Raw genomic sequence first — 15,877 nt, 5'->3', positions numbered from 1 at the left:
TGTCCTCTGCTCATATTTCTTTTATTCATCTTACTTTGCCTTGATTAGAACAATTGAGCCATAACTTATTGGTTGATTACATTCAGCTGTATATACCATTGGAAACCATGCCTGTTTTGAGTATATGATCCTGTGGTCTCTTCTCAGCTTTCTCTGGGTATTTCAAGCAGAAGACTTTTCTTCTCACACACCTTTCCTTTCTCTATTTTTATTTTCCTTTGATTCCCACCTTAACTTTTTTATCCTGATTTTGAAATTCTTATTTAACAAGTACTTAATGGTATCTACCGTATACCCAGCACTTCATTAGTTGGTGATACTAAAATTGTATTTCTGTTACCCTTTAAGGTTTTTCAGAATACTTGCCTGTATATTCATGTTTGTCCTACCTGCACAGCTACCTTCTACCAATATCTTGTTCTTGCTTCTTTGTGCTCCCGCCTGCCTCTGTAAGGCCTGCTTAAATCTCAGTATGCAGACCTTTCTTTCTCCATACTCAAATATTTGAATTTCTCTTCTGTATAGTCTGCTTCTGGCCAGTGCCCTCAAACACTTTGGTGTGTGCAGGACCCCTGGACCACATTTTGATATGTGGATGGAGTTGATGGTAACTACAGCCTGTGTGGCCTCCCCAGGCAGCCCACTCATCTCTGCAGCTGTGGGAGACACCTGGGCTCTACCTGGGTCCCCTCCCTACACTGTGGCCTGATAGTCAGCCAGGACAGATGTAGGCTTGCGTTTGTTTCCTGTCTCTCAGGGATTATTGTCCTTCGTTGAAGTCCAATGTCTTGAAAACTATTGTTTTATATATTTTGTGGGTTTTGTTTCGTTTTGTTTTGCTTTCCTAGTTGTTTCAGGTGGGAAGATAAATCTGATTTCCTGTTACTCCATCTTGGCCGGAAGCAGAAGCACTCTCAATAGAATTTTATATTTCATGCCCATTTCTGTCGTGGGGAAATTAAGTGGGTCTGGCCTTACCTTTTCACTTCATCATCCACCTTTTTAGAGCTTCACAAGTAGTTCTTAAAGAAAATGAATTTAATATTAATTGAGTGCCTTCCATGTGCTATGTTACATATTAGGCGCTAAAATGAGTAGGCTGGATCCCTGTGCCAGATGGGCTCCAAGTCTAGGGAGGGAGGCGTCGATGTTCTGGTTGCTATTAATATAATAAAAGTAACACCTATTTTGCAATATCTTAGATGCCACCACAATGTAGTGACATGTGTGCTATGTTAAATATAACAAATGATTAAGCATCAGAATTGATGGCCTTTTGCTGACACTTGTGCATTCTGTCCCACCCGACCGTGACCAGGTTGCCCTCCCTTTCCTGGACATCTGCAATCCTCCCATTAATCGGGTGGAATTGTACATATGCTCTCGGTCCCCCAACTCTCCTGAATTTGTCTCCTTTCCTCCATATGATCTTTTCTTTCCATCTGAGCTTTGGTCTGTTGTTAGATCTGATTTCCGTTTTCACCAGCATAAGAATGTTAAACACTGAAATGTAAAAAAAATAGCTTCATTTGCTACAGATGAATGAGTTTTCTTCATTGAGTTTGTTTATTTTCAAAAGTAAAATTTAACTGGCTATTGGGAAGGGAAGGAGAAAGGGTTAAGAGTAGCAGAAGACCAAAATTATAGTTAATAGATCGGTCCTACATTTCCAAAGGAACTCTTTGGATGATGATTGAGGTGAGCTGTCCTTTGAGTTGTTTACGTGAATCCGCAGGTTGCTAGTGACATCTAATCATCCTCCCCCTTCTGTGAATGGCCAGTAGGAAACTGTGAGTAATGCTAGTGTGCACTGACTGGGGCAGGTGTGTGGAGAATTGTGCAATGCGCTAGTGAAAGGTGCACGTCCTCATTGGCTCACGACTATCTCTATTGTGGCCTGATCAAGGTAGTCAGAACTCCAGTGGTGGATTTTTTTTTTTTATCCTAGTTGGTTGCTGTAACCAGAACTTTCCTTGGAAAGATAGCCTCTGTTTTGATGACTGCTAGCCCTGTGTGGCCTCTGCAGTGCTTGTGACAGCTCTGGATATTTCTGCTTCTCCTCAAGGAACTCATTGATGTGATTTCAGACACTGTATCCTTACTCAAGAGAACATGCCGTCTTGCTCTGTGTGGAATATCTTACAAGACACACTGCTGTGTCAGTTTTTAAGCTTCTGGTTCCAGATGTCGCTCGCAGCCCTACTTTTTCTCAGATGCTTGGCCGGCTTGCACATATGAATAGCCTTTCTGTCCTGCAGAGGCTGTGAGAAGCTCTGCCTGAGCGTGTGAGAGTTAACCAGCGTTTACTGAGAAAGCCCTCTGTGAGGCACTGATTGTACTATTTACAGATTGTGCAGGAGATTCTGCTGACCTCAGAGGTCCTTACAGTCTGGAGGGGAAACAGCATAGGTGAATTTAGAGGCCCATTCAGGAAGACCACAAAAGAAAATAAGAAGATAAGCAAAACAGTTATGTTTTGAGTTCTGTTTCCTTAGGCGTCTCTGTTGGGGATTGGTGGCTTGAGTGACCAAGCGGCTGGCACCCCACCATTTACAGACATGTTCTATTTTGAGATTGTTTGTGGTTTGGGAAGGCTGTATAACCATTTTCAACAGATGCTTATTAAGTGCAGAACATTGTGGTACGCGCGGGGAGCACCGAGAAGTATGAGGTGATCCTCTGCTTCTGAGGAACTGTCATATTTGGAAAGGCAGGGCATGTTGAAGGTTTTTTAAAATCTTAATAAGATGTAAGTCTTTATAAGAGAAAAGAATAATCTTCAACACTTAGAAATACATACTAAACTATTAATCCCTCCGGGGAGCGGGGCTTGGAGTGGTGGGGCCTGTGGCAGGGGGAGAGGAGGCTGTTCACTTTTTCTATGTACATTTCTGTATGGTCAGACATTTTTACTAAGTGCCAATCTGGCCTTTTTGGAATTATTTCTTTGTCAGTTGAAAAAATGATAAGAGACTAGAATATTATACATACTATGTTAACCTTGAATATCTCTGTGTGATAGGATTATGATTTATGTTTTCTTATACCTCCCTATTCTTGTGTACATTTTCTATATTGGATATGTACTATTTTATAAATAGAGAAATAAAGTATTTGAAAACGAAAACCCAGAAGTACCTACAATGATTATTAAAACTACGTGCTTGCCATATTTTGGATACAATATATTAGCTTTCCCTTTTTTATCTCCTCACTCTCACCATAATTCTCTTAAGGTTGTTCTATTATTATTATTAATTGTTATTTTAAAAGGTGAAACAAGGGCATTTGCTCTTGCTTCTGTGCCTTGTCATTTTGAGTTAGCCTAGAAGCAAAAGGAATCCAACTATTAACTATTCAGCTACACTGTGAAGGCTGCCTAGAAAATTTTAAATTATGCTGATAGGGTTACAGTTATATCTGTCAATGTGGGCTGTGATCTCTTGTTTCCAAGCATCCTAAGAATACTTTCTGTATCTTTATATTTAGTGCTGTTGGAGAAAGCAATTAGATTGTCCCATGTCCCCATCTGGTGCAGTGAAGAAAACTCATCTGCTTGGCTTACTTTTGTACGAGAGAGAATTAAAATTTCCAAGTTGTTTATAATTCAGATTAAGTAGTTAAATCCTGTGTAGCTCAAATTTTGTTCTGGGAATCCATCTCCCCTTATAATTATGAACTTAATTACTTCGAAAGTAATAGTGTTCTGAATTATTTAAGGAAACCAAAGGTTGAAGCAGAGGTGTCATTTCTAAATGAATTTCTCTTTCTTTTTCCTGTAGCACGTGTTTGATGATCTCAGTGGCTCGGTGTCCTTGTCCTGGGTTGGAGACAGCACTGGGGTAAGTATATTTTGAGGCTATGAATTCAGCCTGGCAGGAGGATGGAGATTTGAGGAGTTTGAGCACTGAATGTTGCTACTTTCCGAAACTGTTTCCAGCCTCAGTCACAGAAATGCATGTTTGCGGGACAGACTGGCAGGAAGCTGTGGGGGGTTTGGTTTTGCTTCAGAACTGGAAACATCTGTGACCACTTTCTTCCATAGTAGGAAGATAGACACCTTTTGAGTCCCTGGGGGCTGCTTGGCACCAAGATGGGCAGGAAGAAGGAAGAGGAAAGAGAGTGCTATGTGCTGAGCAGGGAGCCTCACAAGACTTGGGGAAAACCCCTGTGTAGAAGCAGAAAACTGCATGTTACACATCTTGGCCTTTTCCCTCCAAGTTGTACTGTTCCTGTGTCCTTTCCCACCGTTATTGTTGCGGGACTGTGGTGCCCGTGGGCTCAGTGTTGTTCAGCTTCATCTGTTGTCCCTCCCCTACCACGAAGGAAATGCTGCCAGAGCTGGGGATGAGAGGGTAGTCTGTCAGCGGCTTTTCCCTCCTCATATGCACGTAGCGGGTCTCCCAGTAGGAGGCTGTGCTGAGGGTGATACATGGGCCTCAGGCTTTGAATCAGGGCTTGGTGTTGCCTGGCTCTGTGATCCTGCCCGGCCCCAGCTCATACCCTCCGGCGCTCCAGTAATGTATGTACCACAGCACTGAGGCACAGGATGGCCATCTCAGGAGCCTAAAGAAACAGAATTTTGGTGCTGAAGAGCAAGTTATAAATTTCTTTAACTAATTTTCAAGCTTCTGGTAGAATTTCTTTAAGCATGTCTCACTCAATTCCTTGTAAAATTTGAGTTGTGCTCTAATTTCCATGATTTGTCCATTTAGTTAAGATAGTCAATATCTACAAGATTTCTTGCTGTATGGCTATTTGAGACTTCCTAGCTTCTTGCACTAATCTATCAGAATCTTTTCCTCATGCATATTTTTATCTAGAAAAATATTTATTTAAGAAATTAATTTCATGGAGATCTAACAGCTGGGAGAAGAAGAAAAGGAGAGATATATGTGACACAGTGACCTCTATGGCAGCACCCACACTGTTCTAGCCTCTGTGAGCAGGAAGAGATGACTCTTGCCTGAGAAGATCTTATAATAATATGGATACAAATAGTTAAATCCTTCCTTTATTGTACTGTGTAGTTGATTAGCTCTACCTCACTGCCTCAAGTGTAGGTAAAATGGGACCATCTCAACAAAATGAGTTGAGACCTTGCGTCATTGCAAGCCCTAGTAACTTGGTCCTTCTTGGTTTTCTGACACATTACAAGATAGGCTACTACAAAGCAGGGCTGTTGGCAACCTCTCAGATGTTGATTTAATCCCATCACAGACAAACAATTGGACTGCCTTTCTTACTGACCGAATGCTTTTGTCTCTCTCCAGATCATTCTAGTCTTGACCACCTTCCATGTACCACTGGTAATTATGACTTTCGGACAGTCCAAGCTCTATCGAAGGTGAGATGCATGATATATGGTTGGGGCATAGACTGAGTAACACATCGTGAATATACAGTTTACCAGACATGATGGAGTCTAACAGTTGGTTTAAAAGATCTTCTAGGGGCCGCCCGGTGGCTCAGGTGGTTGGAGCTCCATGCTCCTAACTCCGAAGGCTGCCCGTTCGATTCCCACATGGGCCAGTGGGCTCTCAATCACAAGGTTACTGGTTCAATTCCTCGAGTCCCGCAAGGGATGGTGGGCTCCGCCCTCTGCAACTAAGATTGAACATGGCACCTTGAGCTGAGCTGCCGCTGAGCTCCCGATGGCTCAGTTGGCTGGAGCGTGTCCTCTCAACCACAAGGTTGCTGGTTCAACTCCCGCAAGGGATGGTGGGCTGCGCCCCCTGCAACTAGCAATGGCAAGTGGACCTGGAGCTGAGCTGCGCCCTCCACAACTAAGACTGAAAGGACAACAACTTGACTTGGGAAAAAGTTCTGGAAGTACACACTGTTCCCCAATAAAGTCCTGTTCCCCTTCCCCAATAAAATCTTTATTTAAAAAAAAAAAAAAAATCCTCTAGCCACCTGCAATTTTGACCAAACTGTCACATTCAGCACACTTTTAATATTTACTTAGCAATCTGAAGAGGTATGAAAAGGAATCTAGTTCCAAGGAGATTCGGTTGACCTGACTGGATGGCAAAACAATAAAGGAAGATGGAGGAAGCGTCTATAGGGGAGTGTGTTTATTAATTTAAATGGTTATTTGTGGGAAGGTAGCATGGAGTTCAACTGTCTTTTTACGAGCACAAAATGGTTTTCATATCCCTGAAGTAACAATTCTCACTGTACCTTCCAAGTGAATATATTTATCTAATTTGTTGAGCCCCAAACAGACTGTTTCTAGATCAGGAGGAGGCTCTGAGGTCAGACCTCCCAAAGTGCCTTGCAATGTTCGCGCTGGTAGTGATGGTGGAGCGTTTGTTCTAGAGCTGTAGCCTCTCTGGTGCCATTTACAATGTTTGAGAATTGTCTTCTCAAAGGTTCAACTTGATTCTTTTCCTTAACGGTAAAATTCAAGACCAGCTAACTCCCAGAAATTGCTGATGGACTTCTCAATTTGTGCCTATTCCATTTTTCCCCAAGGGATCTAAAGAAATATGGCATCCTTGCAGGTGACATAGAAACTATCTCCAGGGCCTAGGGATCTCCCAGCAGCCATCGTACTTTCTCAGAGTTCTTTATTTGACTTGATCTTGGCCCAGTGGGAATAAACCCACGTTGAAGTTCTGAGATGGATCAGCCCAACCTCTCTTCCCCAGTCGGTGTGATTCGTGACTGCTGCTCCTGAGCCTGGAGCCAGTGCTCTCTGCCCTTCAACACAGCAATGTTGGCTTAAAAATAGTCCAAGAAGGAATTGCCATCTTGGAATCGCTGTAAGCTTCATGAAGACAAGGTTCTTGACTAACTTGGGGTTCACCAGCTACTAGCCAAACCATTGACACAGAGTAGGCAGGCAGTCCTTATTAACTGAATGAATGAGTGCCTTGGCTTCGCTCTAATTTTTAGACTGACAGTATTTTTTTATTTGTATGATAAGAATTAACAGTGGACTGTAGAACTCTAGTGCTAGAAAGGCTATAATTCGTAGGTGATTTTGTTTGTTCAATTAAAACAATTGTTGAACCATCAGATAGGTGAAAAGTATCCTGTTTGGGAGGCAAAAAAAAAAAAAAAGCATAAAAATTGTAACTTCAGTAACTCCAGTGTTTAAGAAATCTTGCTGTCATAAATTTTTTCCTTATGATACAGTTTCTCTTACCAATTTATCTTTCATTATAAAAGCAATACAACCATATTATAAAACATTTGTAAATTTCATAGGAAAGAAAAAATTCACCCTAATGTCAAGTGTAATCTTCATTTATTTACAATTCATTATCTTGATTTTTCCCCTTTAGTATTATATCATATGGCTACATAGTCTTGGGAAGTAATATGGTTGCAGCATAAAGTTGCCAGGTTCTGTTGGCAAATAGGCCTGGGATTGAATCTCAGCACTGTCGTTTGCAAGTAGAATGAACTTGGAAAAGTCATTTAACCTCCCTCCTGCCGAGTCTTTTTTGTCATCTGTAAAAGAAAGATGACAATAATGGCCACCTTAGGGCTGGTGTGAGTTATGCTTTGCAGTGCCTGGCGTAAGAACTTGGTGGGGTTAGCTGCTGCCATGCTAACAGCTTGGGATGGCATGTAACCAGCATGTACTGGCACTGCATAGCAGCAGCTGTTAAAAAGAGAAGCGTTTCATGCCAGTTGGTAAAATGTCTGCCCCCGGATGCCTCCGTGGCTTCTACGGGTGCCCCTCCCAGCACGTAGCTGGCATTACGACCCATATCCATTCTGATTGGCAGTGCTCATACCGTGATGTTTTTCACATTCCCTCTGCTAGTAACCAGTCATTTTAATTAGATTGACAGAATTTATTTAATCATTATTCTCTTGGACACTTAGGTTGTAGCTAATTTTTTTCACTATTATTAATGCTGCTATGAGTATCACGCAAATATGTGTCATAGAGGATGCTAATTTCAGTTCACTTTTTAGTAGCAAATGAAAACCTCTTCTCTGATTGACCCCTATATGGTTTGAAGGCTATTTACTGATCTCCTCCTTTCTAGGTTGAATTATCTTCTATACCTGTTGCTTCAGCCACTTTTTTGCTTGCCTTCTGAATTCACTTTTTCTTCTCTACATTGCTCTTTAATCATGTGGCCAGAACTGGACCTGACAGGTTCCTGAGTCTGACACATGAGGAGTAAAATGGCTTTTCGTGACTTTCTTCCCCATCCTTTGCTTTTCAATATTGTGCTTACCTTAAGACAGCCAAAAAAACAAAACAAAAACGATATCCCTGTATTACTGTTTAAATATCTACCACCATCTGACTCAGCCCTTTTCATCCTTTGTTTGTCTAGTCTGTGAGAAACCCTGAACATACACTTTACTAAAGAGCAATCCTATTTGTTTCTGGTATGTGACCATGTTACTCAGGTGCTTTTTCTGCATGTTGCGTGGCAGTATTTTTTGTTGGTGGTGTTTGTTTTTACCAAGGTCATTTTGAGTTGTAGTTATTTCCTCCTTGCTGCGAATGGAAAAGTCTTCCAGAGTTTAGGTGGAAGCTGTAAATGTGTCCCGTTGCCTTTCCATCTGGGCTGCCCTGGCCTGATGTGACTCATGTTGTTGAACAGACGTTGTGAACAGTCAAGAGGCACACGTCGCTCCAGAAATGGGAAAGGGAGGGAGCAGTTTGATCAAAGTGGGTTCTGCCTATACTGAGGTTGCCCAACAGAGAAATAAAATAAAAGCCTGTTGAATCCACTCTGAAGACTCTTCTGTATTTCACAGTTTTAAATGATGATATTATTTACAGGATTATCTTTCTCCACTAAATCTCATGTGGTCAAAGGTTCATTTGGGATTCAAATAATCGCCACTTGCTCTGAGTAGTACAGCACAGAGGCTCACAAGAATAGAAGTTAGACGGAGTAGACTTTAGTCTTTCGATTGTGAAAAAGAATTGGTGAAAGGTTTGGGAAATAATAAATAGAGCCCCTAGGAGTTAATGATTAGATAAAATTGAATATGTTAATATCTTCAATTTAAAGGAGTCATGTTTGAATAGTACAAATTTTGATTCTCTGTTAAGGAATATTCATATAATTGATTGGAAAGTCCATTTGTTTCTCACTTGGGCACGTATGAAGTTAAAAAGGAAGTAAACTAGCTATAGGTGAGATGATAATTTGATTTTTGGCAACTGAAAGATGTTTTGTACCTTTTGTTTTATGGCCTCTTATAAGATCATTAATGAAGCACATGTAAACATTATTCTATACCAGCATTCATACCTGGTTACCACAAAATCGCTGGGCTATTTTGTTTGTGATTTTTGTTTCCCAATGACAGTTATTGAAATTTTGGAAATCAGTAAGGGAATCTCTAACAGATTTCACATCAAAGTTTATTCCATAGTTGATGTAAGTTTCTCAGGATGTTACTTGAGATTTAAAAAAAAAAAAGTATAACTTAAAGATATGCAGTAGATAGTGAAGCAAAGTACAGTAAACCACCTTCTCCAAGCCATCCTGTATGATAGCCTTTTTAATGATATGCTTGGTTCACTTTTCACTGCATTAGACAGTTGGAGTAAAAAAAAAAAAAGAAAAGACTACAGTATTTGGAGTTCAGTTTACTGTAAATTCAAATTCTGCCAATTTTACCTGGAAACAATTTCAGGTCAGTGATTCCTTTGGCACATTTTAATAAGCTGCATTCTCCCTACTGATATTTTAACTGGAAATCTCAATCCAGCCAATTCTCGTTCTTGACAATAATTATGTTCTGCATAGTCTGCACGAATACTGAATTAGTGAGTAGTGAACCATCGCTCCTAAGGGAAATACGGGGTTAGGTTCCTGCAAACCTCTGGTCACAATGTTAATGTTTGTCAGTCGATCAATACATAACCTTGTTTTATGTGTGTTTCTGGTTAAAGTTACCTTATTTAATATTGTGGATTCCCTAACGTTGAGCTCACAACTCACTCATGTCCAAAAGAAGCTCATCTAACCCATACATTTTCTGTACAAGGCACATCGCAGCCTTGCGCTCAGGAACACTACACAGCACGTCACCGCTATGCTTGGGGGCTGTTTTAAACAGCAAAGTCACCAATAAAAGCACAGGAATACAAAATGTGGGGTACTAAATAGACCGTGAGGAGGACATTTGTTTATAATACAAGAGCCGAAGCAAGAAGGCAGAGCATTCCCTGACTGGCCCTCAGCTGGGAACAGGTTTGCTGGGTGACTCAGGTATTTCCCCGCCCTGTGCATGTCTGCAAGTGACCGCAAAAATGCCACGAGTATTGATTTGGGGATTACACAAACATGTTAGCGAGTAGGCAAATTCACAAATACAAAATCCAGGAATAATGAGAATCAACTGGATAAGCTTTCTCAATTAGTCAAAACTGCAGTTGTGTTGTTAAGAGTTTGTTGTCATCCTTATTGTTTTGATGCTGCAATTTATAGTGACTTAATCGTGGCAAAAATGAACTAAAAGGAAAAGAGAAATGGTTAGGCCTGAAAGCCCACCACACAAGGATATCTGTTCTTGTTTGATTGTTGAGAAAGGTAATAGGCAGGAGTCTTTTACTGTTACTTCTCATTACATTTCTGCAGGTTAAATGACTATGTCACAAGTTCCTGTATATTGTGAATGAAAAGTGCTGAAAAACAAGGGTGTGATTCTAGGCTATTGACATTTAGGTTGAGTGCCAACCATGTGAGTGTGAACATGTGAGTCTCCTGGAAAAACCCCCTCTCGCGTGCTTCATTCCGTAAGAATGTTGACGCTGTGTCTTATTGGAAGCCCATGTGGTGATTACTTCTCTTTCTTTTTTTTAAAAAATAATTTCTAGATTTTTCTGGTTCTTTGGGGGTATTCCCAAAATATTTGTATTCTACCACTATTTTCTTGAGTTCTAAATGTGTGCGTATTCTTACGCATGTTGACAGGACAAATATATGCAAAAGTGATCATTTATTGTTGGAAAGCAGAAGGAGCAGCCATCAGGATTGATGTATTGAATTGTTATTAAAAAGACTTGTTTTTAAAGCAGATAGTTTCACAGGGTTTTGTTAACCTTTCTTTTGACGGCTGTTCATTGCTCTTATTATTATCTGGAATTTGCAAAGTAGAGTTGTTTGTCAAGGAGTTTCGTTGATTTCCTCTTCGTCACGTATGTTGTATGTTGATATATATGCTGATAGAAAATGAAGCTACTTTTAAATAAAGTGCTATATGAAAATACATCCCTGAGCCCAGCGAGACCTTAACAGAACCGCACTCCAGTGCCAGCAGGTTGACCCTAGTCCATTGTGCCCCATTTGTTTAACTGGCTAAATTACCAGAGTGTTGTAGCAGATGATTTTTTGTTTTGCTCAGTGTTGCTCTCTTTTTCTGAAGGGCAGGGATGTATCTGTTGTGCCAAGTTCTTAAAAAGCCAGCATACTTGCCAGCAGGTTTGCAAAGGTTCCCTGGAGATACCGTGAAGGAGGGGAGGTTTGTAAGGCTGCTGCCAGCCCCTTTAGAAGGTTGTCTGAGCTGTTGACGACATATGCACACGGCAGGGCATGGAGTTATTCATGCACATGTCTTGGCCTGCTGTCAGGGAGATAAGAGCTCTTCTTGCACTTCAAAGCCAAAAAAAGGGGCGGGGCGGGTAACACAGGAATCTTTGGGTGGTGCCTGCTCCCTGTTTTATTTATTTTCTGTGTGAGTGTGCTAAGAGATGGGAAGAGTCATTCAGACAACTTAAAGTCCCTTGTAGTTTACGTTAGCCTGTTGTCAGGGACCTAAATAAACACTCAGAGGAGCCTCCGTCCTGTGTGTGTCTCCAGGGTCCACGTCGCTGATTGTTACTGCCGGGCCACAAGTCCTGGCACAATAGAGGGAGACTACAGGTTATAAGGGAAAAACTTCTCACAAATCATTAAAGAGTGCCTTTAGTTTGGGGCTGAAAGTGAAGAGAATTTGATTATAGTTTCAATTTTGCCTATAATTAACTGTCTGGCTTTTGATAAATTGACTCCCCTTGAACCTCTTTGTGAAATGAGGGAGTGGAACAAAATGTTCTGTTGAGTCCCTTGGCGTCTCTCGTGTTCTCTGGTTCTGGGATTCGTTATTTGTGGCGGCTGCTACCTGGATTAAGTCATATATTCTATCAGTGAGGACCACGGCACATTGCGTTTATCCCTGGGCACCTAACTTGCAGTACAATGTTCTTCTCTGATGGATATTCAAATGTAATGAATATTAAGATTTAGCAATCTGTATCATGTTCTAAAAGAACAGCATGTAGTATTAAACCTCTCAGAATTAGACAGCTACTGATTTTTTTGCTTGTATTTTTCAAAATCTAAACATGGAATTGAATTATCTCTCAAAGATATTGTTGGAATGAACTTTTGGGAAAAGCTTTGACAACCCAAGAGCTGAGATTAAGTTTGTTTGTTTCCCTAGCTGTGTTTCACATGCTCCATGTGTTAGAGACGTGTGCCCAGGGCTGGTAACCTCGGGGGGGTTGAGGGGGCAGGAACCTCGGGACTCCTATTAACTTACCACTTCAGCATGAGTGCTCTGCATGAACAGGTTCATTAGGAGGCCTTTGGCTACACTTAGCACAGATCCCAACTCAAACTAGCTTGACTAGTGAGGAATTACTGGCTCCTAACTAAACACAGAGGAAGAACAGGCTTTGGCCTCAGTCCAACTCAGTGTCACAGGTGCTGCTTCCCTGGGGTCTGGAACTGCTCTCCACTCACGTTGACTTCATCTTCAGGCTGTGCTTTCGTTGTGTCAGAATGCCTACAGCAGCGGTTTTGCTTTATATTTATATGCTATCGTGTTGGGGGTTCTCAACCTGGGCGCTGTTGACGTTTGGGGCCAGATAATTCTCTGTTGTTGTGGGGCTGTCCTGTACATTGTGGGGTGGTTAGCAGCAGCCCTGGCCTCTCCCACAGATGCCAGTAGTACCCAACCCTGAGCTGTGATAATCAAAAATGTCTCCAGAAATGACCAAGCGGTTGCTTAGAGGGGAGGGTGTGTATGCAAAAATACCCTGGCTGAGAACCACTGGTCTAAAGGAGGACAAACCATTTCATCAGGTGGCTGTCTGAAGGGTGAGGAAGCGTGCTTCCTAATAGATCCCAAATTTCCTTTTGTCTTACGGCCTCAACCTGGGTCACTCCTCCATTCCCAACTCCGTCACCTGCGAGGAGGTGGAATTTTCTTTACACGCATCAGGCACAGCATTGGAGCTAGGGATGGAATCAGCTCCCCTGTGGCAGGTGACCATGCAGGGGGCAGTTTGAGTGCTTCAGTAAAGTCAGCGAAAGGGGGATGCAAGCTGGGAAGGAACCCAACAATGTCTACGACCACTGCATTCTCATTTTGTCTTTATTTTTCTTCCTCTCAGTGAGGACTATGGAAAGAACTTCAAGGATATTACAAATCTCATCAATAACACCTTCATTCGCACTGAATTTGGCATGGCTATTGGTCCTGAAAACTCTGGAAAGGTGAGACTCATTCATGCATATATAGAGCTGTGCCTGATACCACATGCGGGCTGTCAAGATATTACTGTTGGTACCATCCAGTGATACGCAGCAGTATATTTAGTTTACTTTTACTGTATTTTAAAATTTATTTAATGCAGATCACAAAAGAATGGAATTCAGCACACAGGTTCTTTTTTGGTCCCTGTCCAAGATGTACCAAAACTCTTCACATGGCAGTTGTTTAGCATTACAACGTACACTCCTTAGGACAGCATTGTAGTCTTTGGGAAACTGGCTAACCTCAGACTGACCAGGCTCAAGTTCATAGGTACGATGCACTAGCTTGATTCAGGATAATATTTTTTGATAAGACTAATCCTTGAGGAGTGGGGTACGTCAGCTAATCTGTTTTTATAACTCTTCTTACTTTTGGAACTAAAATTTTCTTAACTAATGTCTGCTGAAAATGGGGCAAGACCTTCCTGTGCTTTTATAGTGTTATATCCTGAATTTGAACTTTCTTCTTCCTAACCAGGTGATTTTAACAGCAGAGGTGTCTGGAGGAAGTCACGGAGGAAGAATCTTCAGATCATCAGATTTTGCAAAGAACTTTGTTCAAACCAATCTCCCTTTTCATCCTCTGACTCAGATGACGTATAGCCCTCAGAATTCTGATTATCTTTTAGCTCTCAGCACTGAAGTAAGTTTAGTTAAAGAACTTGTCTTGCCTTTTGCATTTTTATTGTCTCAAAATGTACTATCTTAAAAGGACCCTGTAAGTAATGCTTTTATGCAGTATTGGACTGCTTTCCAGTGACTTCTTATGTCATGACGCATGCGTTTTTTGCATTTTTTTCCTGTTTGGTAAAGGGCACAATATTTTATGTGCTATCTATTCCAAATAAGTATGACATCTAGATATCATTACAATTTCTTTTCAGTGAATAGATGTGTGCTATTGGAGTTATGAACGAGAAAACTTTAATGTAATCATTCTTGTTCTGCAAGGGACAAGCATAAATTGTCAAAGTCCTAATGTTGTTATTGTTCCTTGTGGCCAAACCACATCCTTATAATTTTTCTTTTTTGTTAGTTGCGTAGTACATGAAGCATATTGATTTCTGTCTTTGATACTCGTGTATTAAGTATCTGGAGTCTGAAATCCTGTGCCCTACACATTCCTATACTCTCCTCAGAAACCAGTGTCCCTCCTACCTCTCCTCCGAAAGTTCCCCTTCCTAAGGCCCAGTCTCCTTTGTCTTGGGTGTTAAGGGCCCAGAGGCTGAGCTGCTGGACTGTGATAATCACAGTTATACTTTATATGGCTCTCTCTCGTCTCATCTCTTAGAGCGTGGTCTGCTGACCAGCAGTGTCAGAAACCCCTGGGAGGCTGGTTTGATATGCAGATTCCCAGTCCCCGATCCAGATATAGTGTCAGTGACTTCTGGTTACGAGGTGGCTAGTATTTTTAACAAGCCCCCCAGCCGAGCCTGCACACTAAAATTTGAGAGCCATTGTTGCATTGACCACTCTGGTCACAGAAACAGGATCATCAAATGTGGACAAGTGAGGCTGAGCATGGGGTGGCAAAGGGCGGGGGAAGGGCATAGAAGAGAGGTCTGCATTCTGGGCCTTGTGAGGGCAGATCTTTGAACAGATGGAAGACGGGAGGCTGAAGGAAGGTCAGAGTGAAGCTCAGCCAGAGGAGGCCAGAGGAAGGAAACTAGCCTGCTGGGTAGGCTTCAGGTCTCCAGAAACAATTCCTGGAAATTGGCCTCCAGCACCTTGAGCTGAAGGCCTTTCAAGGGAGCAAAGAGATGAGCTCACTTAGGAATGGACAGAACCATCAATCCCCCCTTTGATCACCCCATCACCATTACTAAGTAGGCACAGTCTGCTTTTATACCTGATATTTATTCCAGGTAAGGGTAAGTCTGAAGTACAAATAATTAGGGTACAGAAGAGGGACCGGTTTGTATGAAGTGCAAATAGGGGCTATCAGACCCTTTCCTGTTTCTGAGTAGAATTAGGTACATTAGAAATGCTGGGAGGCGAACGTTACAAGAGTAGGAAAAGTTGAAGAAATAAGAAGAATGGTGGGCGGGGGGGAGCACTGAAGGCAAACTGCCTAGATCAGCCCCATGTAATTTCAGGACATCTCTGTCCCAGGACCTCTCTGTCCCACCGCCACTGAATCTGGGCCGACTGGGTTATGTTGCCAGTGTAACTGACATTGTCAGTTCTCAGCTTACTAAGTCTTTGCTGCATTTGAAAGTTTTGGCCAATCCCTCCTTTTGGGAATGCTGCTCGCTTGCCTTCTGTGACATCATTCCCTTTGGTTCTTGCCTTCCTTCTGACCATTCCTTCTTGGGTCTCTTTCTTAAACTCCTGTCAACCTACCCTTAAATCACTCTGCTCAT

The 15,877-nt window shown here is 41.8% G+C and overlaps 1 protein-coding gene across 3 annotated transcripts in view; it reads left to right on the top strand.

Annotated features, from left to right (window-relative positions):
* SORT1 (sortilin 1) overlaps positions 1 to 15,877 on the top strand; it is a 59,040-nt gene that overhangs the window by 15,405 nt on the left and 27,758 nt on the right. For all 3 annotated transcript variants that reach the window (XM_074318968.1, XM_074318969.1, XM_074318970.1), the window contains exons 2-5: positions 3,783 to 3,842; positions 5,274 to 5,347; positions 13,373 to 13,475; positions 13,993 to 14,157. In XM_074318968.1, the coding sequence (XP_074175069.1) occupies positions 3,783 to 3,842; positions 5,274 to 5,347; positions 13,373 to 13,475; positions 13,993 to 14,157 (402 nt within the window). The remainder of the gene's footprint in view (positions 1 to 3,782; positions 3,843 to 5,273; positions 5,348 to 13,372; positions 13,476 to 13,992; positions 14,158 to 15,877) is intronic.

Source organism: Rhinolophus sinicus, linkage group LG14 (genome assembly GCF_036562045.2).
Source record: "Rhinolophus sinicus isolate RSC01 linkage group LG14, ASM3656204v1, whole genome shotgun sequence".
NCBI lineage: Eukaryota > Metazoa > Chordata > Mammalia > Chiroptera > Rhinolophidae > Rhinolophus > Rhinolophus sinicus.
The sequence above is the reverse complement of the archived record's forward strand: the minus strand, read 5'-3'. Positions and strand labels throughout refer to the sequence as shown.